The sequence below is a fragment of the Podarcis gaigeae genome (assembly GCF_964106915.1).
Source record: "Podarcis gaigeae genome assembly, chromosome: 8".
Lineage (NCBI taxonomy): Eukaryota > Metazoa > Chordata > Lepidosauria > Squamata > Lacertidae > Podarcis > Podarcis gaigeae.
This window is the reverse complement of record NC_139684.1, coordinates 55,406,856-55,431,224: the sequence shown is the minus strand read 5'-3', so window position 1 is coordinate 55,431,224 and position 24,369 is coordinate 55,406,856. Positions and strand designations below refer to the sequence as shown.

Below are 24,369 nucleotides of genomic sequence, written 5' to 3'. Positions count from 1 at the left end.
ACAAAGAATCCTGGGAGCTGCAGTTCCCTCCTACAGAGCTATCATTCCTAGCACCCTTAACAAACTACCTTGCCAGGATTCTTTGGGGGAAGTCACATGCTCTCAGTGTGTGTTGGATGTGCACAGATTTTAGTTAATTCATATTCAGCTCCAGATGTCTCTGGACAGGCAAAGTCATGGTTCTGCAGGGGTTAAGTGGGCTGCAAGAACGCGAGGAAAACAAAGAGGCTGGTCTTAAGCAAGGAAGTGGGTCATGTCCTGCCTGAGGAGGAGTAGAGAGCCATGGGGAGTACAAGGGAGGCAGCTACCTTTCTGGTGGGGACAGTGGAAGGCGGTTGCTCCTGGGATTTGCAGCTCGAGGGCATTCTGCCTTTGGCAAGTATCAGAAAAGGATGGCAAGGATCCTGATTATGTTAGTGAGTCTGCTCAGCAGCTCATTGGCTTGCAGTGCTGAGCCATCATCTTACAGCGACGCGGGTGTTGTCTTCCGAATGACGAAGCCAGCTGTACTAGTGCGTAAGTCGTCACAGCTCTCTCACTCTCTCCCCGTGTGTGTTTATAATATCAGTTACCTTTGCTTTTGCTGTCCCCAATCTGGTGCCGTCCAGATGTTTTGACCGATGACTCTCACTGGCCCCAGCCATCTCTGGAGGCACTGTGTTGGCATGCTGGCGCTGAATTGTGGGGTGAATTCAGTTCTGCTGATAGCACCCTTGTCCCTCACAGCTGTGATCACATTCTCTCTTGGCAGTCAATGAGAAAACTGCTCATGTCATACAGACAGCCTTCCAGCATGCAGACTACCCAGACATCAAGGGGGAGAAGTCTGTCCGGTTTCTTGGGAAGATTGCCTTTGGATTGAAAAAGTAAGTGTGGCTCTACTTAAGCTCCCTTATTTATATCTCTCCCATCGCAAACCTGTTTAGCTCTGTTTTGCTGAGTTTCTCATTTTCCTAGTCTCAAGTTCAGTTCTCCACATAGCTGCATATGTATGCCATTAAACAAAAAAAGTCCTTATGATTATTTGTCAACATTTTAGTGTGATTCTCTTAAAACAAACATTTTATACACACTTTTGCCTAGCATATATATTTTACAAATATTTTTCCCAAATATAATTTATTTATAGAAATGATTTAAATAATAGAATCATAGAATTGTAGATTTGGAAGGGGCCCTGGGGTCATCTAGTCCAACCCCCTGCAATGCAGGGATCTCAACTAGATCATACAATACATACTATCCAGCCTCTGCTTAGAAACATCCAAGGAAGGAGCGTCTATCACCTCTCATCGGAGTCTGTTCCACTGTCAGACAGCTCTTACTGTCAAAAAGTTCTTCCTGGTGTTTAGTCAGTATCACTTTTCTTGCGACTTGAATCCATTGGTTTGTGTCCTGCCTTCCAGAACAGGAGAAAACAAGCTTGTTCCATCTTCCATGTGACAGCTCTTAAGATATTTGAAGATGGCTATCATATATCCTCTGAGTCTCCTCTTTCCCAGGCTAAACATGCCCAGCTCCCTCAACCATTCCTCATGAGGCTAAGTTTCCAGACCCATGATCATCTTGGACACCTCCTCTGCACATGTTCCAGCTTCTAATAACCTTCTTAAATTGTGGTGCCCAGACGTGGACGCAGTACTCCAGGTGTGGTGTGACCAAGACAGAATACCAGTATTTTGGGGGTGGGGACAGAGCTATTTATAACAATTACAGTGGTACCTCAGGTTAAGTACTTAATTCGTTCTGGAGGTCTGTTCTTAACCTGAAACTGTTCTTAACCTGGAGCACCACTTTAGCTAATGGGGCCTCCCGCTGCTGCTGTGCCGCCAGAGCACGATTTCTGTTTTCATCCCGAAGCAAAGTTCTTAACCCAAGGTAATATTTCTCGGTTAGTGGAGTCTGTAACCTGAAGCATATGTAACCTGAAGCGTATGTACCACTGCGAGGTACCACTGTATATCTAAAATAATACCATGAAACCATTTAAAATGTTAAAATCAGAAATCAGCCCTTATCCATTTTATCATGCACTTTTATATTAAAATGCATTTTTTGTATGTTATTTTCACTAACATGTGCTAATTGTGTGTGTTTGTGTTTGCATTTTTGTTCTCACTATTTGTTTGGAGAACTTATTGCAAAATTCGTAAAACTGCAAATTCTGAAGGATGGGTCTGGTTTTGGTTTGCATCTTGTTTCAGAAAGTGCACATTTGGTAGATTTGCCTTTAAATATGAACTAGGTCCAATTTCTTTGCCAGCCTTCACCTTGCCTTAAAATAGGGCTCTTAAAAAGTTGCTGCACCATATCCCAGGTCAGACTGTTTGCCAGATAACGGTGTTGTATATTCCAACTGGCAGAAGCCCTCCAGTTCCTCAAGCATCTGCTCCTCGGTGGTCTTCAGCTACTAGGTTTGAGCCCATGCTTTGGATCACAACAGCAGCAGCACCTCATAGAAATGGATAGTAAAAAAAGAGAAAGAAGTGGGTCCCCAATCTCCTTCATGCACAAATACCTGGTAGCATTTTACTAGCTGCTGAAGGATGGGAATTGCTGCAAGATGGGAAACTGTTCAGGTCTGCCTTTACAAATTGGCTTGCTATGATTTGGGAGGTAGCTTTAACAGAATGTTTAACACAGCATGGCATAATGGTAAGAGATCAAGCTACCACAAAACAAAACAAAATAACCTTTTGGTGCTACCTGGTTTTTGTTCATTTCCTATGCCAATAAATCTGCATTCCCAATTAAACCACCTGCAACACAACTACTCATATGGAGAGATTTTGTCTCTTTATTTTAGTACCGCATACTGAAAATATGTCTGTTATGTGGTTGAATGATGGTACTCCACATTTTGTTTGCCCTTAATATATATTTACTGAAATTCAATGCAACACATATGTTTTTTTTTAAAAAGGGAGAGAGAAAAGAAATGTGCAAGTGTGAGCTGGGTGCTTTGCTGGAAGAGAAGGTGTAATAGCTTCAGCCCCACCTATCCACATTTTTTCTTAATTGATTATTAATTTCTGGATTGAGCAGAGCAGCCTGTCCTGGAAGAGTGACATGGGGGGGGGGTGTATCTAGGGAAGAGGAAGCTCACCAAATGCAGGAGGCAAACACTTGGAGGAATGTGATACTCGGAAGCAGAAGCGCTTCTTTGCTAGCTGGGGCTGATGGGAGCTGCAGTCGAAAATATCTGGAAGCTCAGGGAAGGCTGGTGCCAAAGGCTATGATAAGATGTGCAGGACTTTAGACCATGACTGTGTCACTTCCATATATGATGTGTTGTGCGTGACCCACAGCTAAAGCTACCATGCAGGATTACACTAGCAATGGGAGGGCTTGGATGTGGTCAGTGAGTGCATCTGATCCCAAGGGGACCTGGGGGTGTCTATGTGCCTCTTCCAGCGAAAGAGCCCAGCCTGCTTCAATTGTACTAAGCCAGCCATTCTTTGCTTCCCTTTTGCAGCATCCATATTGGAGAACTGACGATAGAAAACACCACAGTTGACCTCAAGGAGGACGACGCCATCGACATCGGAATTCAGAATGTTTCTGCTTCCTTCCAAGGAACCCTCAGCTATGGCTACGTGGGTGGCTGGCTGTGAGTATTTCCAGAGAAGTCCGCACCTGCCAGTTTGGTCCTGTTGTGGGGGGAGGTGATAAAGGTGTGAAAATGGAAACATCAGCTTTGCATTTACCACACAGCCCCCGACTGCATCACATCTGAACAGCACAACATTGGCTGGCACAGAGCCTAATGTGTGCAGCAGTGCATGTGCTCTGTTCCAAAAATGCCATCCTTCCTGGTTAATTCTACCTGTGTTCCACATGTTCCCAAAATATCACACTGACATTCTGTCTGAGAGCACCTCTGCAACAGATGTTGTTGTTTGGTGATTATCATTGTTAAAAATATTGTCACAGGGTGAAGCTCATCCATTCTTTTGACTTCGAAATTGAGTCATCCATTGATCTGCAGATAAACGTTAAATTGTGTAAGTAGTTGCGGAATATCCTTGGCTATTGAGACTGGTTAGAACAAAGGCTTAATATATGCAAGAGGCAGCAGGTGGGTGTCTCCTTGAGATGAGATTCAGGGGGAGGGGTTAAGGAAAGCCAGTTTCTCCTGTGATGTGAAGTCTGGTTTATTATCTCTAGTTTATTATCCCCTTCCTGGAAAACTGGGGAAATCTATTGGAAGGGAGTACCCAACTGACTCCTGGTTCCTAATAACTTGAGGCATTTGCTTCTCTATTGGACAGTGTCGGATGACGGGCGTGTGATAGTGGACACCTCAGACTGTTACCTGACTTTCCACAAGCTGACCCTGCATCTACAAGGAGACAAAGAGTATGCTTCATTATTTGAAATCCACACCAGGTTTTAGTAGTGCCTGACTTTCACTTGAAAGACTCCCATATTCATCAGGCTAGAAACATAAGAAACTGTCTTATACTGAGCCAGAACATTGGCCCATCAAGCTCAGTGCTGTCCACATTGACCAGCAGCTCTTAAGGGTTTCAAGCAGAGTTCTCTCCCAGCCCTACCCTGGGGACTGAATCTGGGACCTTCTGGTGTGCTCTATCAGCAAGCTACAGTCTTACCTTGTGTAGTCTTATGTAGCTGCCACTATCAACCTCTCATTTTGCTGACCCATGAAATCAGAAGCCTAAAAGCCAAACTTCCCATAAGGTTAAACACATCATTGGTAGTAGTTTCAATTAATAACCTGTGCATAGGTGTGGGAATGTTGTGGACAGTAGGAGAGGACATATTGATTAAATATTATCCTTTCTCACTCACACTAGTGAGTCAGTAGCAGAGTACATTCCCCTGTATATTGCAGGAAGCTAGTTGGTGGATTCGTTTGAATCTCTTTACTTAAGCAATCCAGTCTGGCTTGTCCAGATTGGGTTTATTCCTGGTAAATCCCCTTTGTTCCACTTAAAAAGAATAAAGACACAACATTCTTTTCTTAAAAGTAATGATAAGAAGTTTACTTACATTCAGTTCACAGTAGGTTCCCTGAAGGTAGACTTTAACTTGAAGTTACAGAAGAGAGTTTGAGTTCATCTCATATGGGAATGAACCCATGCGCTGCTGGCTGAGAGCCAGCACAGAGCAAAAGAGCATCAGTATCAGAAGAGAGCAGCAAAAGAGGAAGGTGGCTGCGTGACTGGCCCTTTTACAGGGTCATGACCATCTACCTGGTCTCACGCGGGGGGGGGGGGATGCTCCAGACAGGTGTGACAGGAAGTCCTCCTGGCTGGAGTAACATCCCCCTGTGTGTCCACTCTGGGCAAACAGGAAATGTTGTATTTGACTGCTACAGTGATGCCACATCCCACAAGAAGGGCATTTTCTTCATGATCCTGTTGCATGGGAAGGGGAGGTTTCACACTTACAGGCTGGTCCTGACTGAAATTCTGCCTCAGAATTGAGGGTTCCACATTTGCTGCTTGAAAACAAAAACAGAGAGACATTCTAATTTTTTGTGTGTTTAGCAGTACCTCAAGTCTGGCCTTGAGCATCTTTTAAGATAAACCTTATTAAGAAGGACAGCCCAATACATTTTTCTGCCCAGAGCAAAGTACAAGATGGCATCCCCTCCCAATCCCACACCCAGAAGTCCACTAGACTGACAGCTGAATCTGACCTCAACACTACTGATGGGCCTGCATACACCACCACACCTGAGGCAGCAGGCTAGTTAAGTAGGGCAGGGCAGGTTGTGACCGATGGGCAGAGGAATGGTATGGCTTATGAGGAACAGTCAAGAGTCTGCCACCCCAGCCCCACAGCTTCTGTTATCTGAGGCAGGTGCCTCACTTTGCCTAATGATAGAGCAGGCAGTGCTCTGCAAGGCTTACTTGCTTGCCCTGACTTCCAATTTCCAGGGTGAATTAGACTTGGGAAGCTTTAAGATGAAAGGTGCTCTTGATAGTTAGCATTTTGATCATCTTTGCATTTGGATTTTATGTTTAGATTTTCTCTTTATGTTGTAGCTCACTTATAGCCCATTAGATAGTGTAGGACAAAAAAAATCCAAATCCAAATGTGTTGTAATAATGAACTTCTTGAGCTCACATCCAGTCTTTCTCCATGCAGCCCAGGATGGCTAAAACAGCTTTTTACAAACTTCATCTCGTTTACCTTGAAGCTCGTTCTCAAAAACCAGGTAAGAGACAAGGTAATTGACACAGGGCTGATGTCTGTTAAATGTCATGCATGCTGGGCAATTGATTAATCAGGCTGCACTTTGGCAAATGAAGATATGGAAAGACCTAATTTACATGATCTTAATGAAACAATCATTTATCTGGCTTTCCTTTTAAAAAGTGATTCAGGATTTAGCTTTCAAGTCCTTGGGAAACACGTCCTTGCTGTTTCCTTGCAGACTGCAACCTCTGCCTCAATCTCCTTTTAAACTAGGGACATATTTCCAGGTGATTTTCACAAAAATATGCATTTGCCCTAGCATTGCATTTTTTGTACACATTGATTGGAGAACTGCATTGCAAAGTCTTGAGAAGTGTGAATTTTGGAGGCTGTTTGTGTTTCATTTTGCATGTTGTTTTGGAAAGCGTGAATTCATAAATTTGTGTTTAGATGTGAACTGAATTTAATTCTTCCTCTGTCCCAACTCACACAATACTATTCAATGGTGCTGCTTCACACATCCATCTGTCAGTCATCTAGGAAACTGCCTTATACTGAGCTAAACCATCTAGTTTAGTATCTAGCTTAGTACTACTTACACTGACTGGCAGCAGCTCTCCAGGATTTCAGATAGGGGTCTCTCCCAGCCCTAGCAAGAGATGCCAGAGACTGTACCTGGGATCATCTGCTTGTTGCTCCAATAATGAGCTACAGCCTTTCCCCAGACATGTGTTTGAACATCTCTTTTCCTCTTTTACAGGTGTGTAAAGAAATTAACTATATTTCACAGCTACTGGCAGATTATGTGCATGAGACGTCAGGTAAATCTCCGACCACTTTTGTTGCTGTTCCATTTCTAAAAATTCTTATTAAAAGCTCTCACATGGTCTATATAATCTGCTGCTATAGTCTTCAGGGCTACACTTCAGTCCACACACTTTGCATCTGCACCCAACTGGATTTCAAATGTCCTTAGCTAGAAACTAGAAAAAAGTAAAGTAGCAGGGTTGGCTGGGACAGATCCTGCTGCCTGCCGAATCTCCCTGGAGTCCTAATTTTAAGGCCCACTGGCCATGTGAGGAATGGAGTATTATATTCTAAAAGACTTGTGGGAGTATCCTGCAGGGAATAAGATGCATTTGGGTCATGCTTTGCTTGAACACGAGGAAATGCCCTCACCAAAAACAACTCCATGGCTCCAAAACATGGCCAAAAACATGACATTTAGGTCAAAATGACCAGGGGATGGAGCAACTTCCCTAGGAAGGAATGTTGCAGCATTTGGGACTTTTTAATTTAGAGAAGAGGCAACATGATAGAAGTTTATGAAATTATGTATGACATGGGAAAAGTGGCTAGGGAAAAGTTTTTCTCCCTATCTCATAACACTGGAATTTGGGGGCATCAAATGAAGCTGATTCAGGACAGATAAAAGGAAGACTTCTTCATGCAGCTCAGCATAGTTAAACTGTGGTATTTGCTCCTTCAGGAGGCAGTGATGGCAACCAACCTGGATGACTTTAAAAGAGGATTAGACAAATTCATGGAGGAAGAGGCTATCAATGGCTACTAGTTAAGATGGCTGTGCTCTGCCTCCACAGCTTTCAAATTTCAGTTGCTGGAAACCACAGGAGGAGCGGAGAGCGCTCTTGTGCTTGGGATCTGCTTGCGGGTTTCCAACAGGCATTGGGTTGGCCACCGTAAGAACAGGACGTTGGACTAGAAGGGCCATGGCTCTAACTTAGTAGACTCCTCAACATATTCTAAAAGCTCACTCTTTAATTTTCTGGTAGCCAACTTCCTTAAAGATGGGGATATCGGAGTAGATATTTCTGTGACCGCATCTCCAGCAATCAAAGCAAATTACATAGAATCGCACCACAAGGTAAGACAATTCCCACAAAATAAACTTCCCTGTGTGAAGGAAAGGGCAATTGTTGATGACGCAAACCCTGCCTCTTTATAGTTGCTGCAGGTGAGAGCCAGGTCACCTCCACACAATGGCTTCCCTCAAGAACCCTGAGAACAGTAGTTAAGGGTGCTGAGAAGTGTAGTTCTGAGGGATAAAATGACAGTTCCCATAATTCTTGGGGAGGGGAGGGGAAAAGCCATGTGCTTTAAATGTAGAGTGTGAGTGTTGACTAGAGGTGTTCTTAGGCTTCCAGTTAAGGACAGATGCTGCTACTAATGGAACTTAACTGCTCATTTTAATATAAAACACAATTGAGGACTAAGATGAGCAGGGCCAGAGGTAAAAGTGGGTGGAGCAATGGACACCAGAGGTTTATACACCTCTCTGCCCTCATTGAGGCAAGCAAGAGGGAGGATTGCAGTGGAAAGGCAATCTTGATGAGGCAGAAGTCCTGGAGGAGAGCCAGTGAGGGTGTTGCTTAGCAGGCCCCCACCAGGCTAGAGAGAGAAGCCTAGAGGGCCACATTTGTCCTCTAGGACTGCGATTCCCACCTGTGGTCTAATATGCCTCTAGCCTTCTTCCCAGTCACAAAAATACAGGAGTTCCATGCAATTCCTGTGGAAGGTGGATGATTCCGTCCTATGATTCTGAACTCGTCATTCTCCCAGTGTCCACACAATGCCCCATTCAGCAGAAGTCTTGGTGTTTCTACCAACCAGGACTGGCCCACCCATGGGACCAGGTGAGGCAACTGTCTCGGGTGGCAGGGTCCATAGGGGCAGCAGATCCTGATCTGGATATTTCTTTCCTTCTTGTTCCTGGTGTTGATACTCAACTCAACTCACCCCTTCTTCCCTGGCCAGGGGGAGGACCATTTTGTGGTTTGCCTCAGGTGCCAAAATATATTGGGCTGGTCCTGTCACCAACCAATATGACGACAACAGCAAGGTTTCTTTAAAACAAACATACTTATTATGGCACAAGCTTTTCCGGACTATTGTCTGCTACTTCATCACTTGCATGAGGCATCATCCCTGGGGCCTCTAACTACATGGGATGTTAATGAGGTGATTAGCGATCATGCTATGTGATTTTTCTAAATTAAATACCAGGTGAAGAGGGAACAGTTGTTGCCAAGATTGCCCACAGGGTGTGAAGAAAGGGAGGGTTTGTACTTTGTGTATGCTTAATTTCAGTTTGCGCTCACTTCTGCTGTTTTTATATTTTGTTCTTGCATGGTATTGAAGTGTCTTGTTTAATTTTTTTTTTAATTTCCAAACACAAGCAAAAGTGTTGGATGCATTTTCCTACACAGAGATTGTCGGTCCCTCTAGACATTGAGGTGTTTATGTGTGACTCCCACATTTCAATAACCCTTTTGCACTTACAAATGTTTTTTGGGGGCATACCAATTCAGTGTCTGTCCCATCACTTTCTGCTGAAATCACAAAACATTTCGTACTGCAAATGTTGTGGGTTGTGTTGTGTGTGTCCCATTTTTGTTGCTCTGTAGCACTGGGGTCACCCCTCCAGATGTCAATGATGCTGTTACACTGGGGAAGTATCGCAGAAGACTGAATACAGCAAAATGAGGTGTGGCGGGTCCAGAATGAATCCACTGCAAATGCACTATTGTTGTGTCAGTGGAATGTTGCAGAGAAACTCCAGTCTGGAGGAGCCCTGCCTCTCTGCAAGAAGCAGCCCCCTATCCTCAGAGGTACACAAGGAACATCTGCAGTTTATAAAGCCCACTCACATTTTCTTCTCTTGAAAGGGCCTCGTCGTGTACCAGAACCATTCAGGCATCTTCCATGACTCTGCCTTCACACCGTCTCTGCTGACTGATTCCAAAATGGTCTATTTCTGGTTTTCAGACCAAGTCCTCAATTCTGTGGCCTTGGCAGCTTTTCTAGATAAGCGCCTGGAGTTAACACTCACAGGGGGAAAATTAAAGGTAATTTTTGCAGGTGGCCATTTGACTTGGCTTCACTTGTGGGGTTTGGATGGCAAGGCGTGGTCATCTGCTGCTAGCAAGAAGACCAGTTTCACCCAGTTGGTTGGGCCTGGGAGCTTCTTATAGGGGGGCAGTGGTTGGGATTCAGGGCGCAGCACCTCACCTCACCCACTCTGGCCTATCAGGGTCTCTCTTGCTAGTGTGGATGACCACCCTGTAGTTCCCCTCTTGGTCAGGTGGTGGTGCTTGGGGTTAGTTGCAGCCTCTAATCACCCAAGTTGCTGATTTAGTCCCTTTTGCCGGCTCAAATCAAGTGCTCAAAAGGGGCTCCCTTTTAAGGAGGGCAAAGGAAACAAACAAATGTTCATTCAACTCATTGCTTTTCCCATCCAACCTTCTATATATTCCACGTGTGTAAGACAACATACAATTTCTTCTTGCGCTTGGGACACATAAGCTGTGAATTTCCCTTTTTAGGGATGTGCATTGGATACATTCATTGTTTTTGTTATATGATGGAAGATTCACCTCTTCACTTGAGTTTTCCATATGCGTGTGTGTGTACACCCACCCAATTCGTGATTGCATATTGTTTTCACGGATTTTAATCTTGCTGTAACCTACCTTGGTGGTGGTGGTGATGATGATTCCATGCATAGAAGTAGAACTTAGTACATCAGAACTGCTGTGATTCCCACACTGCAGGGCTTGAACTAGATTGCCCTTTGCACCCTTCCCAACCCTACAGTTCTGTGATGCTAGGAAATACAAGTACATTTTACTTCTTCATCTTTTGCGTCTTTTTTTAAAGGAAATGTTTGAAAGTGAAGAGCTGAAAACTCAACAGGAGATTGTGCAAAAGGTAACTTTTGACCAAATCCCAACCTATCATTTGACGAGTAGGTAGCACATGGTATTGCCTGGATATTGCCTGAACTATTTTCAAGTCTGATTCTTCTTCTTCTTAAAATCAAGCTCTGTTGCTTGGCATCAGCAGCCACACTATGTCTGTCTTTATGCCCCCCAGATTTTTCGGGGTGCCTCCTACAACGACTCCCTGGCTAAAGTGTGGAGCCTTGAGCCTCCTCAGATTATCCTCCAGCCCGAAGGAACCATTGTGAAGTCATCTGTGGCTGTGGAACTCAGTGTTCCTCTGCAAGGCGAAGGTCCCCCCTCTGTAGCTTTGTATTTCGAAAAGGTAAGTGAATTTGCAGTTTGCATTTTGGAGACAGGAGCCAAAGGCCCACTGGTCACAAATCAGCCACCATTTGCAAGCGCATGTGATGTGGAACAAAGCAGGCATCATGGAACATAGGAAGCTGCCAGAGCCAAAGCCTTGGTCTATCCAGCTCAGTATTGTCCACACTGGTTAGCTGGGGCTCTTTGGGGTTTCTGGAAAAATCTCCTTCAGTCTTACTTGGAGGTGCTGTAAATTGAACCCGGGACTTTCTGGGTGCAAAGCAGATGCTCCTGCATGGAGCTATGGCCTTACAATTCTGTTAGGATGCAGGTGGGCTCAGAGAATCAGGAAGAGAGCACTGCTGGATCAGTCAGCTCAGGAGCTCTGCCATAAAGAGAACATCTCACCTGGGAGAGGGACAGTAGGAAAAGTGTCCCTGTGAATTCTCATTGATTTCTCAGCTGCTTTCAACTTTTATTACCCCAGCATGTAATTAAAAACCCTAAATTCTTCAATAAATCAGCTGTTGGATTGTCTGACGTGTTCTAACTTAATAGGTCAGTTTTTAAATATCTCCTGTAAATCTGTAATCATCCATTCATCAAGAGACGTGATTTATTTCCTGTCCCACACACAGTTCTTACTAATAAACATAAGAGCAGCTATTAATAAATTTACCATCATTTCTCTGTCTTCTTATAAATTTCTTTAATGTAACCAAAGTAACTAATAAAGTCGTGATTTATAATGCATTCTATGTTTCTTTAAATGCACTCACAAACCTTTCCGTTCTGCCTTTCCCTCCCTGCAGGAAGTCACCGTCACAGTCCAAGCTTCGTATATGCAAAAAAACCTATACCTGCATCACTCCGAGGCCATGTACGTATTGCGCTTCCATTGTGCAGAGAGAGGATGGGGGCTTGCTGGTGGTCACTGTTTTGAGGTGGGATTCAATCACATACTGGCAGCCTCAGGTGCCACAATTAAAGTTGGTTTTGGCACCCTCAAATGCAGACCTTTTGTGATGAGAGAAGTGCCAGGGACATGCCCTGAGAAGCCTGGAACAAGCATGCATAACCTCCTCACAAAAAAGAAAGCTGAATAAACAAGCCACCTGGAAGCATCTAAGGGAGATCCACACCATGCATTTAAAGTATACCCAATGCACATTTAAAACATGCGACGCCCCCCCCCCCCCAGTCCTGCGAACTGTGGTTTGTTAAGGGTACTGTGAACTGGGGGTCCAGGGCTACTGTAGTTCTCTGGATTCTTTGGGAAAGTCATGTGCTTTAAATAAATGGGTGTGGCTTTGCCACTAGAGTTCCTGGGTATGCAAAAAGGGCTGGGAAAGATGCCTGCTCACACTTGCTTACACACTTGGCTTCTTATTTCCCTACAGGATAGAGATCAAAAAGCTTAAACGTGCCGCAGATATAGCTGTGGTGAGTATCCAGCATTCATGCTTCTGTGCTTAAAGTGTTGAGCTGAAACTAATCTCCCCCCTCCCACAAAGCTAATTTTTGCTCCACCAATTTCCTGTCAAATATTCTCTGGATGTACCAGTGAATCTATCAACCAAAGATGTTGCAGTAGCATCAGTACTAAGATAAATACCAAAAGAGTATCCAACCTGGCAGGGTTGTTGTGAGAATTGCTGAAAGAATATATGGGAAGGGTTTTAGCATTTCAAAGCAACGCGCATGCCAAGTGTCACAATTCTTCTGCCTTCTGCTGCTGGGAAAACTGGACAGGGGTTCACACAAGATAAGCCCAGCTTGGCACCATAAAACAATCTTCTGCTTTAACAACCAAATTTGTCCAGGGACTGAAGCATTGGGAGATATTTGCATCCCCCACAGCACAAAGCCTTTTGCAGAAGCGCAAATCATATTTTGTTTCAGCTACTGTATTATATTTTGTTTGTATAATTAACAGAAAACTTCATTAAGGATATGCTTATACCTATATTTTAAAAAGCATAGGGTTGCACTGTCCACTATCTACAATCAATTGTTGGTCCGCCCTTCCCCAATCTGTACCCCAAATATTTTGGGGTACAGCTTCCATCAGCCCCAGGAAGCATGTTGTAAAATGCCACATATATCAATGGCAGGGGTAGAAATAATGAACTAGTAATAACAATAAGGACTTCTGCAATTAATGACTTTGCTTGCAACGTTTTAATTTCAGAATGATGAAACTCTAAAGCACATTTTGGAGAAAATCGTCTCAGTTGCTGGGATCCCAGAAGTGGTATCAAGTGAGTTGATTTTCTACGTGTCAGTGTAGCAGCTCTGAGTCCTGAGTGGCAGGAAAGCAAAACAAGTGTGTTGGTGAGGGAATTCACTTCAGTGGAACTTGGCTCAGAAATGACTTCCCAGGGCTCTTTAAAAAAAAACCCAAGTTGCAGGCCTTTGAGCCAACAACATACAGTCCCCCTGTTGCTCTGTTTCTGAGATCTCCTGCGTGAACACAGATGGCTTCTCCACACTTCCTCTTGTCTTGTTGCTTTCCCCTGGGGGAAACTGCTCTTTAGTGCTCAATCAAAGCAAATGGTAATTCGGGTTTTCTCCGGATGGATGTTTGCTCTGATTTAACACTAAAGAGCAGGTTTTCCCTGGGAAAGAGGGGCAGGCTCTTCTCATGGCCTATCTGGCGATGTCAGGGACTGAACCTAGAACCTTGTGCACACAAAGTATGTGCCCTTCCCCCAGTGGCAGACCTATATTTGTGGGTCCCTGAAGCTTGACCTCTTACCAGCAGTGAGGTCTAGGAAACTATTGTTCTCTTCTTCGGTAGGGTTGTTTACCACAACCTCTTCAACATCTGTGCTACTGACTCTCAAACTTTGGGATTGTTGAAATATATACAACAACAAAAATAATCCATTTGAGTCTTGTGACTCAAATGGTGTCTTCTAGACCCATTATACACACACACACACACACACACACACACACACACACACACACACATATATATATGGCAATGTGGTCTAAAATCACTTCTGGGGCCCCTCCAGGATTAGGGCCCCTGAAGATTAAGTTTACTTAGTTTCATAGTAGATCCCTGCCCCTGCCTTCCACTCAGTTATGACCCCGAAAACAGATGAAGCTTCCTTATACAGTGTCAGATCAACTGGCCCATCTAGCTCAGAACTGTCCGCAATGACTTGCTGCAGCTCTCCACGGTTTCAGGAACAGAGTCTTTCCCAGCCCTACCAGGAGATGCCAGGGATTGAACCTGGAGCCTTCTGCATGCCAAGCAGAGGCTCTACCTCTGAGCTACAGCCTTCCCCAAGAAGGACCCCGCTTCTGTAAAACTAAATGGTGGTGGTGGTGGTAATTCCATTTCTTACCCACCTTTCACCACGAGATCCTAGGGCAGCAATTTAAAAATACAATCTTAAAATTAATTTATTTTATAACAAATTACAATAAAAAGACAGGGTGGGACCTAAATTATACACATCTCAGTAGAGCATGACTTTTTGCCTCATTATGTTGCACAAGCTTCATGGGAGGCAGGTGCAATGTAATAAATGTTAGCATCAGTCCCAGAAAACTTTCCTGCCCCAAACAACCACCACTACTTACCCATTGCTGCAAACCACGGTTATTACTGTGACATCAGACAAATCTGGTTCAATTTGGTTTCACAGGATTTGAGAGGAACATAAGTTTCCTGTTGAGCAGCAAAGGACTCAACCATTTCGACATCATTGATCCTGAGATAGTAACCAAAAAGGCAAGTACAGTTTGATGTATTGGGGCTTATATATCACCCAGCACTATGTCAGTGACCAAACAGCAAAAATATTTTGTGCTTGGCCCTTCCATAGCAGTGGAAAATCCAGGGCATCCATAAAAGGGTTGATTTTATTTGGAAGACAGATTCCTGAGCCAATAGTACAGCGGGGTGCAAAAACAAGCACACTGCTGTACCAGATTCATAGTCGAAGTGTGTCAAAAGTGCCTTGGCTCAGTATACCTGAAGGAGCGTCTCCACCTCTATTGCCAGGGCCTTCTGGCGGTTCCCTCGCTGTGAGAAGTGGGGTTACAGGGAACCAGAAGGAGGGCCTTCTCAGTAGTGGCACCCGCATTGTGGAAAACCCTCCCATCAGATGTCAAGGAAATAAACAACTATCTGACTTTTAGAAGACATCTGAAGGCAGCCCTGTTTAGGGAAGTTTTTAATGTTTGATGTTTTCTTGTGTGTTTAATATTCTGTTGGGAGTCGCCCAGAGATGGGCGGGGTATAAATGATTTGTTGTTGTTGTTATGATATGTCCCAGGCTGCGTGTGTCAACTGTAGGCCCGGCCCTGGATGTTTTGCCATTAGAGGCACAACAAATATTGCTGCCCTGCCTTCTCCTCCTCCACTGCACACCCATTGCCATGTGCCCACCTGCCCCACACCCACTGTTATGTGCGCACATGCCGCCAGGCCCACAGCACCGGAAAGAGGAGGGGCTGATAAGCACAGCAAGTGATAAGCAACACACTCCTTGGAGACTGGATCTGCTGCCCCTCCCAGCCATCCAAAGCCTGCCCCCGAGACGGCTGCCTCACCTTGCCTCATGGGGTGGCCGGCCCTGGCCAACTGTAGTGCTTCTGCACTACACTGAGTTTGACACTTTTGCACTTTTGATGCCCAGAGCATTCCCTGCCCGAAAACTGGGCTGGATGTTTCTGTTGTTGCTCTATCAGTTGTTGTCCTGCCTGTAGGCAAAGGTGTGTCCTACTGCCCTGTACATTTTCCAGTTTGCCCACTTCATCCTGCACTTCCCCCCCCCCACCTAGGGACACTTAATTCTCCAGATGGACTTTGGCTTCCCACACCATTTGCTTGTAGAGTTTCTGAAGACTACTTTGTAGAAGGAAGAGGAGAAAGAAAAATAAAGGTGATCCAGGTGTATGAGCAATCTGGATGCCCAAGAGAGCTGGCGGCCCATTTACATCCATCTCCTTCCCTGCGATCCCAGATGGATTTCCTGCCAGGACTGAGGCGCTGTCTGCGAGTTTTCTCCTTGACTGTCTCCTGCAGGATAAACTCTCTTGGAAAAGCTCTGGGAATCCCTGGCTCTTAGTGTGACAAGAAGCTGAGTCTTCACAGCTGGAGCACAGTGCTTCAAAACAACATCCTCCCTACAGTGTTGAGCCCGTCTATATAGGATGTGTGATGGCTTTGATCAGCTTTCTCCAACCAGGACAACAGCTCCCACAGGGGGAACGCATGAGCCTGGCTTGCTGGCTTCCATTTTCATGACGCCCCCAAACCCCATTTGGGAGTCAGTTTATGTGCATTGCTTAACTGCCACAATGACAGCAAGCTTTAGGAAATGGCCTCAAGAATCTTCTCACTATGCAGCTGAGTGTCTTGCTCTCTCAGACCACTCTGGGTCAGAGAAAGGACACCTTTCCACCAAATTATGGAAATCTTTCTTTCTTTTTTCATTTGAATGTCATGTGCTTCTTTTGTTTCCTATAAATAAACCTGGTTTTCTGTTTTACCGCATTGCTGTGCCTGTTGTTGTCTAAACCTCCTTGTATACTTAAAACCCTCTGTAATCACTGGTACTGACTAGGGAAATTTAGGTACCTCCAAAGGCCTAAAGGGCTGTTAGAAAAGTCCTGATTTTCAGGGGGTTTGACTAGGTGAATTTTGGGTCCATTGCAACTCTACAGTTCTGCGATTCTATAAGGTTACCTGACTCGTCTTGGTGAGGGCAGGGTCAGCAGAGGGAATTACAGTTTTGGAGAGCTTTGGAGTTTTTTTTATGGGAACTGGTTGTAGATACAAGAGGAGAAAGCTAACTGCAAAAGCAAAACAAAAGCACCCCACTACCTTGTGTGGTTCTGACTTCCCCTACCAATATATCCTGCTCCAGAAAAGAAAGATCATCAGCTTTCCTTTTTCACATTTCTCCTCCACAAATAAAAAATACCTCAGTCCTTGGTCTTAAAAAGATCCTGCTCCAGGAAATACTTCTAGATCCCCCTACAATTTGAGAAACCCAAACTGTGTTATTTAATATGTTTCTAGATAGAAATTTACCGGTAAATATTCCTAGAGATCTAAGTCTTCACACTGTTGAGTCATTTCCTTCTGACTGTATGAGCAGGTGGAAGTTGCTTCAGAACATAAATATCGACCAGAGGTACCAAAAGATTTGGCAACGTCATCTTTTAGAGAAATCAACACAAATACTAAGGGGTAACCAGGGGGCAAAAGATAATGGAGCCATTCAAGAAAATATGGAAGGCGCTCATTGCTTACATAAGTATAAAGGATGATGTCTGCCTTCTGCCTCAATGTAACTCTTGATTATGGAACTTTAAAGTTATTTTCTGTATTCATCTACAAATATCAAAAAGAAAATTTGAAGCAGAAAGAAAGTGTTAAGATTATCAGTAAGTAGAGATACTGTCTTAAGCCTGTCATGTTAATACTCACCCTTTGCATGTTTCCTTTAACCTGTCTCTTCTTTTTTTTAAAAAAATTGTATATGCCCAACCTCAGGAAGGTGTGCTGATGCATGCCTGGATAAGCCTGCACTGATCCAGCTGGGCAAAGTTGGTGCGCATTGGCTGGGCTTGCCTTAAATCATTCAGAGATGCTGAGCTGCAGGCAGCCTGGTCTGCCTTACAAACACATGATTTCCTAGCAATGCCTTGCCTATTTATGGCTCGGCCTTTCAACAGTAGCCCCAGTCAAGTTTCACTTTCGGATTCAATGCTGCTCTTGCCGCCAGGCTGACATGCAGCTGGAGCTGGCCGCTTGGCAGCTGCGTTGCACTTGCCGCGCCGAGACATGGAGTAAACTAGGGAGAGAAAGTGGGTTGCTGGCCGCTCCGAAGGAGAATGACTGCCTTCCTACTGCCGAAGGTATGTAGGAGCCTCGGAGAGAGCGAAATAAGCGGACTGAGTTTCTGGTTTTTCCTGCAGTGGTGGGATTTCTCTGGCCACGAGATGGCGCTTTTGTCTGATTTCCACTCGCAGGGCTCCCTGGCGGCTTTGCCTTTTCTTCTGAGTGTATTGGAAAATGGCAAAGGAAAGGAGGCGCGCGGGCTCAAACCTGAAAAGCCCTGTCTGAGGAGTTTAATGCGAGAAATGCAGCGGTGCAAAGGCTACTTACTGGGAAGTCCTACCGACGCAAGAGGATTTTAATTTGTAGAAAGAGCAAAAGGTGGTTGCGTGCCTTGAAATCTTGAAACCTCTAATCCTAGATATGCAAGTCTTGTACTGAGGGAAACGTGCACGTGGTCTGCACACGCGATTGAAATCGCCTTTCCCAAACATCCAGGTGTTTCCAAGTATCCTGCTAGGGCTGATGGTGATGGAAGCACAGCTGTGCTGCCTGGGACTGAGGAGAACAGCGATGGGGTGGTCGGGAGCCATGGCGGGGGCGCACGAAGACCCCTTACTTTTTCTGCTGCCTGCAAGGTCTCTCGCTCTCCAGTCCTAGGGCCGCCCAAGAAGCAGGGAAGAGGAGCTTTTAGCCACTGTGTGTGCTCCAAAAGCTAAGAGCTGTTCGACAGTGGAACAGGCTCCCTCAGTAGACTTCCCTTCCTTGGAGGTTTTTAAGCAGAGGTTGGATGGCCATCTGCCATGGATACTTTAATGGAGATTCCTGCATTGCAGGGGGCTGGACTAGATGATTCTATTCAATGATAGGCTGTCATCCTCTACAGCGAGCTAGTTCTCTTTATTTTCTAGGTGAAGGGATTTTTCCCCTCTTGGTATGAACACTAGACAGGAAGTGATGACACCCACCACTGTCTGAGGTGACATAGTCTCCAAACAAAGGCAGACATCCTCAGTAAAACTGACGCCTCAGTGCCTTGGTTACTGCACCTGCTGCATCGCTCTCACAGGGACTCCCTGCTGTTATAGCACTTTGCACATGCCTTGGAATGTAACCATCAGAGTTCTCTGCTGTCCTTAATAATAGTAATCATCATCATCATCATCAATAATAATTTATTATTTATACCCCGCCCATCTGGCTGGGTTTCTCCAGACACTCTGGGCAACTCCCAACAGAATATTAAAAACACGATAAAACATCAAACATTAAAAACTTCCCTAAACAGAGCTGCCTTCACACGTATAATTATTTTCGGGGCAAGTCATAAGACTGTTTTAAAAATGCTGAAATCAGTGCTGGGCTTGCCCAACATCGTGATCTTGTAGGCAAACGGAGTGAAGTGTGTGTCCGAACTGGTTTAACCTGGAGAGGGAGGTGGCCCTCCAGACCTCTCTACCTGGTCTCAAGATTCTCACTAAGGTCACACCTGTCACATGCTCTTTGGTGCGCCCTCCTCCAATGCTTTCCTTTGGCTGGAATGTCTCCCAGAACTCTTCTGATGCCTCCAGCCTGCCTGGATGGAGGAGAGGAAGATATGGACATGGTGTGATGAGAAGGTGCATAGAAACCTTGGACTTCTCTGTGACTGGAATATAGTCTAGTGTACAAATGCAAGACACAGATTTCTTTACCAGTGATATGGTTGTCTCCCTGAAAGGTAGGAAACAAAGTCCAGTTATAGAGTCTAGCCTCCAAGATTGCTTTGTTTTGTATTTTTTGGGGGGGGGGCTGTTTGGGGGATTTCCAACCTTTCTGTATGGCTTTGAGGGTTAAGCTGAAAAGCAGCAAATGGATAAATAGAAATGTAATGCAACATAAAGAATCTGTTTGACTATTGAGTTAATAATTATCTTAAATAACATAAATAAATTTACCAATTGCAAAGGCCCTATGAATGCATAAGTATGAAAGTGACAGTTTTTGTTAATTAAGAGTTGAACTAAACTACCTGTCTCAGGAAGAGCCGGCTTTAGTATTTTATTATTCCATATTATCCCATATTGCGAGTATGGGATATTTCTTACTATACTATCAAAATGAGAGTAGCATGCATAGGAATGGGGATGGGTGAAATTCAATTCAGTTCACATTTAAAGGCGATCCCACCAAGTCCACACTTTCCAGAACAATACACAACTTGAAGCACAGCCACACTTTTAAAATGCATGTTCCGGGATGTGCATAGAAATGCAATATATGTTAAGGAAAATAAGATGCTGAATGCATTATATTACATTAGACAAAACTGCTTTGCAAAAATGTGTAAATTTAGCAAGCTTGCATGCAAAAACTTGTACATTAGAAGAAATTCACTGATGAGTTTTCACGAGGACTTTAAAAATAAATCAAAAACTGATATAGAAATGGGAAGAGCTGAATCCAAACTAACTAAACTAATGGGAAGGATCCGAAACCGGCGGGACCAGAAGTTTACCGAGGACTGGAGTAAATTTATGGATTATTTGAAAAGTATTTGCGATGACCAGACGACGTTTGTAGGTTTGCAAGAAGCTCTGTGAGGAATAATATTAGAAATATTGCAAAAATGAAGAAGGAGATGGGATATGTTAAAAACACAAAGGCAATATTAAGTTAGGAAATGCGTAAGAAGTGAATAAGACGGAGGATTATCAGAGGTGCTGATGGAAGTCCAATAAGAATGTATTTGTGATAAATTGTGTGGTATGTTTTATAATTTTGTATTTTAAAACCAATAAAAAAATATTTTTAAAAAATCAAAAACAGATATAGAAATGGGAAGAGCTGAATCCACTGGAAAAAATAGAAACGGAGAGAAACCAAAACTGACAGATAGGGCCATCCCTACATTTGAAATGTATAGAGTTTCAATACTGGAACATGCCCAGTTTCAAATTATGGGTTAACAGTGATAGGAAAACAGGAAGGAGAAAGGACATTTGCATTGTTTTCAGTCAGATGGGACTCAAGGTGACAGGAGCTGGTCTCTCCTTGAACATACTGAAGGGTATGTGTTTGTTTGTTTCATGAATGTTATACACCACTTTTTTGTTTAAAAAAATACCCTCAAGTTTATAAAAGCTGGAGCAATAAAACCAGGGAAAATTTACAACCCTACTCTAAAACATACAAACATTAAAAATGCTAAACTAGATTGAAATTACCTCAGCTTTCTAAGAATCTGAGCAGGCTTGTCTAAACAGGAACGTTTTTCGCAGGGGCCGAAAAGGGCACATGTTTGAATATTGTTCAGCAAAGAGATAAAATGGAGGGTGGAAGGATCAGTCTTGAACTGCAGTTGAAGAAGCTTCTGTGTTAGTCGATCAGTTGCAATAATCTGATCTTGCAAGATGTTTGTTTCCTTGATGGGGAACCGGACTCTCCTCCCCAGAGGAAGAGGGTTTGAATTGTAGCTGGATCTGCAACACAGGTGAACTTTTCAGCACATTTAAAGCTGAGGCCATTGCTCTGTGTTGTGGGATTTTAAGGCGAAATGATGCCCCTGGGCAAAGATGGTGGTGGCTTCAGGGGTTCCTGGGGCATCGCTGGCACTGACCCTTGCATTGCCTGCTCCTTTGTGAGCTCATTTTGCCCGACTGCTTCAGTCTCCCTGCAGTTTGTGGCAGTTGGTCTTTGCACAACTTTCTGTAATGAGATCGGATGTGGTGTTTATGTTCCTGTGTGGGGGAAGGAGTTAACACACTAAAAAAAAATTGCTCCCCTGGTTAGAAATTACCTAAAATTGCCAAGTTAGCTGTGGTGCAATGCAGCAGGACAAAGTTTTATTTAATCTCCCATCAGTTACCCATTTCAGTCCGATTAAGTTGCTAACTTTGTGCCGTAGAGTTTGGGGAATTCCGGGCACTTTTACTTTCACTTAGTGCCAGTCCCTTGGCACAGGCAGGCATGGGGAACATTTCATTGCCATGTTTCAGAAGCTTCAAACAGAAAAAGATGAAAGAGGCAAGAATCAGCTCTCCTTCTCTCGTTTCCTCTTGTTCCCGTGCTTTTGCTCTTTAATGTCTGCAGATTTCTGGTAGGTACCCAGTTCTTTGTTTCTTTGGCTGTCTTTGTTTAACAAGGTTTTATGTCCTACATGACAAAGCAGAAATCTTCCACTATACGTCTCAGCAGGAACCTGAGCGAAATTTTGCCAGTTGGACCTTTGTAGTACAGTGGTACCTCAGGTTACAGACGCTTCAGGTTACAGACGCTTCAGGTTACAGATTCCACTAACCCAGAAATAGTACTTCGGGTTAAGAACTTTGCTTAAGGATGAGAACAGAAATCGCTTGGCGGCAGTGCGGTGGCAGTGGGAGGCCCCATTAGCTAAAGTGGTACCTCGGGTTAAGAACAGTTTCAGGTTAAGAATGGACCTCCAGAACGAATTAAGTTCTTAACCCGAGGTACCACTGTAGTCTTTTGATCGCTTCCCTGCTCAACTGGTTTTACATAACTGCAGCACTGGCATGTTGCAGGATCTCAGCCAGCCACGTTTTCTTCTGGGATATTCCGTTCAACTGCCTCCCCCCACCCGTCCCCAGTTTTCTGCCTACCCAGCCACAAGAGACACTCAGTATTCTGTAGCCACTGATCATGCTCAGTCCTCATTGGGTCTAGATTCAGGTAGGTAGCCATGTTGGTCTCACGCAGTTGAAATATATATAAAAATATAAAAATAAAAAATTGTCCAGTATCACCTTAAAGACCAGCTAAGTTTGTTCTTGGTATAAGCTTTCATGTGCATGCACACTTCTTCAGATACCTTCAGTGTGCATGCACACAAAAGCTTATGCCAAGAACAAATTTAGTTGGTCTCTAAGGTGCTACTGGAATATATATATATATATATATATATATATATATATATATATATTCCCTCATTGGGTGTTTTGGGTGGGTCTCCCCTCTTTTAGGCTGTGTTTTTCTTGCCAAATATGTTTTAAAATGTTTATAATGCATGTTCAGCTACAACCACTATAACAGGGCGGTCCAACTTTTCATACTGAGTGGGCTGCAAGAGTACTTCAACGCAGAAGCCACATGCCACACACTGAATAAAATTCCCATATCACAAATTAAAGTGTTCTCTATATATTTAATATTATTTAAAAATTAATAAATTTAATTATTCAACAAATTTAATGCACAGATGAATGTGCTTTCGTTAACAACACATGATGCAAAAAATAATTGTTTAAGGGTTTATGATGTTTTTTTCTTGAATGCTGCTGAGGGCTGCCAAAAAAGACCTTATGGGCCACATATGGTCTGTGGGCTGCAGATTGCACCACCCTGAACTATAGCATTTACAGAGGTGAATGCATTATACATTAAACTAAATAATAGGTAATATCAGCGCTTTCCCCCCCTAAAAGAACTGTTTAGGGATACTCTCATTTTGACTCACGAATATCAAATTGGGAAAAATAAATACAGTAAATGGACAAAAGTACAAAGATTCACAAAATGTTTAGGGGTATGCATACCACTGTGTCCCCGGAGAAAAAAAGCGCTGGGTAGTATCCCCAAAACTTTGGAGTGGAGGGTGGCGACCAAGAGTAGTCCCAACAAGGCATGTGGATTTATGTTTTCATGCATTGTGTTGCACTTAGTGCACAACCAAAAAGATCCATTTTTAAATAGTTTGATCATAATCCCGCTTATCATCTCTTACTCAAATCCTATTGGTCGGTTTGCCCATACATGCAAATACTTTTTTTTATGGACTAAGGCATAGGTTTTTTATTATTATTATTATTGTTACCGTTCACATTAACATACCATACAGAAAAAGAAAATAAATTCCATCACCACCAAAGAAAAAAAGAGAATTAATACATCAACTAATAACTTTCAAAAGCAGGGACCCAGGTGGCGCTGTGGGTTAAACCACAGAGCCTAGGACCTGCCGATCAGAAGGTCGTGGTTCGAATCCCCGTGACGGGGTGAGCTCCAGTTACTCGGTCCCTGCTCCTGCCAACCTAGCAGTTCGAAAGCACGTCAAAGTGCAAGTAGATAAATAGGTACTGCTCTGGTGGGAAGGTGCTGCTCTGGTTCACCAGAAGTGGCTTAGTCATGGTGGCTGTACGTCGGCTCCCTCGGCCAATAAAGCGAGATGAGCGCTGCAACCCCAGAGTCGGCCACGACTGGACATAATGATCAGGGGTCCCTTTACCTTTTAATAACCTTCAAAACATAAAATACATAAAATAAAAGTGGTCTTTTTCTATGCGCCATACTTCCCATCTATTCCTTATTACAGACTGTATTAATTGTTTGCTGCCATTACATAATGAGTTTTGT

At 43.9% G+C, this 24,369-nt stretch overlaps 2 protein-coding genes across 4 annotated transcripts in view; both read left to right on the top strand.

Annotated features, from left to right (window-relative positions):
* Positions 1-272: 272 nt before the first annotated feature.
* On the top strand, positions 273-16,731 carry CETP (cholesteryl ester transfer protein). Its single transcript, XM_083751470.1, has 16 exons — positions 273-516; positions 752-866; positions 3,476-3,610; positions 3,934-4,004; positions 4,272-4,359; positions 6,118-6,187; positions 6,929-6,989; positions 7,962-8,053; positions 9,855-10,034; positions 10,846-10,896; positions 11,062-11,232; positions 12,026-12,093; positions 12,614-12,656; positions 13,405-13,474; positions 14,876-14,961; positions 16,017-16,731. Exons 1-16 carry the CDS (start codon positions 393-395, stop codon positions 16,089-16,091), a joined length of 1,500 nt encoding a protein of 499 aa, XP_083607596.1. The 5' UTR covers positions 273-392; the 3' UTR covers positions 16,092-16,731.
* Positions 16,732-17,924: 1,193 nt separating this feature from the next.
* The window catches only part of NLRC5 (NLR family CARD domain containing 5), a 53,426-nt gene continuing 46,981 nt past the window's right edge, over positions 17,925-24,369 (top strand). The window contains exon 1 of one of the 3 annotated variants that reach the window (XM_083751393.1): positions 17,925-18,101. The gene's annotated coding sequence lies outside the window, so the exon portion shown is untranslated. Of the gene's footprint in view, positions 18,102-21,938; positions 22,100-24,369 lie in introns of those variants that run through there. The other 2 variants (XM_083751394.1, XM_083751395.1) reach the window with 2 other exon arrangements.

Coding starts and splice junctions, on each gene's coding strand:
- CETP (XM_083751470.1), top strand. CDS start 393: ATGGCAAGGATCCTGATTATGTTAGTGAGTCTGCTCAGCAGCTCATTG. Junction 867..3,475: donor ATTGCCTTTGGATTGAAAAA/GTAAGTGTGGCT, acceptor TCCCTTTTGCAG/CATCCATATTGGAGAACTGA. Junction 14,962..16,016: donor CTGAGATAGTAACCAAAAAG/GCAAGTACAGTT, acceptor CCCCCCACCTAG/GGACACTTAATTCTCCAGAT.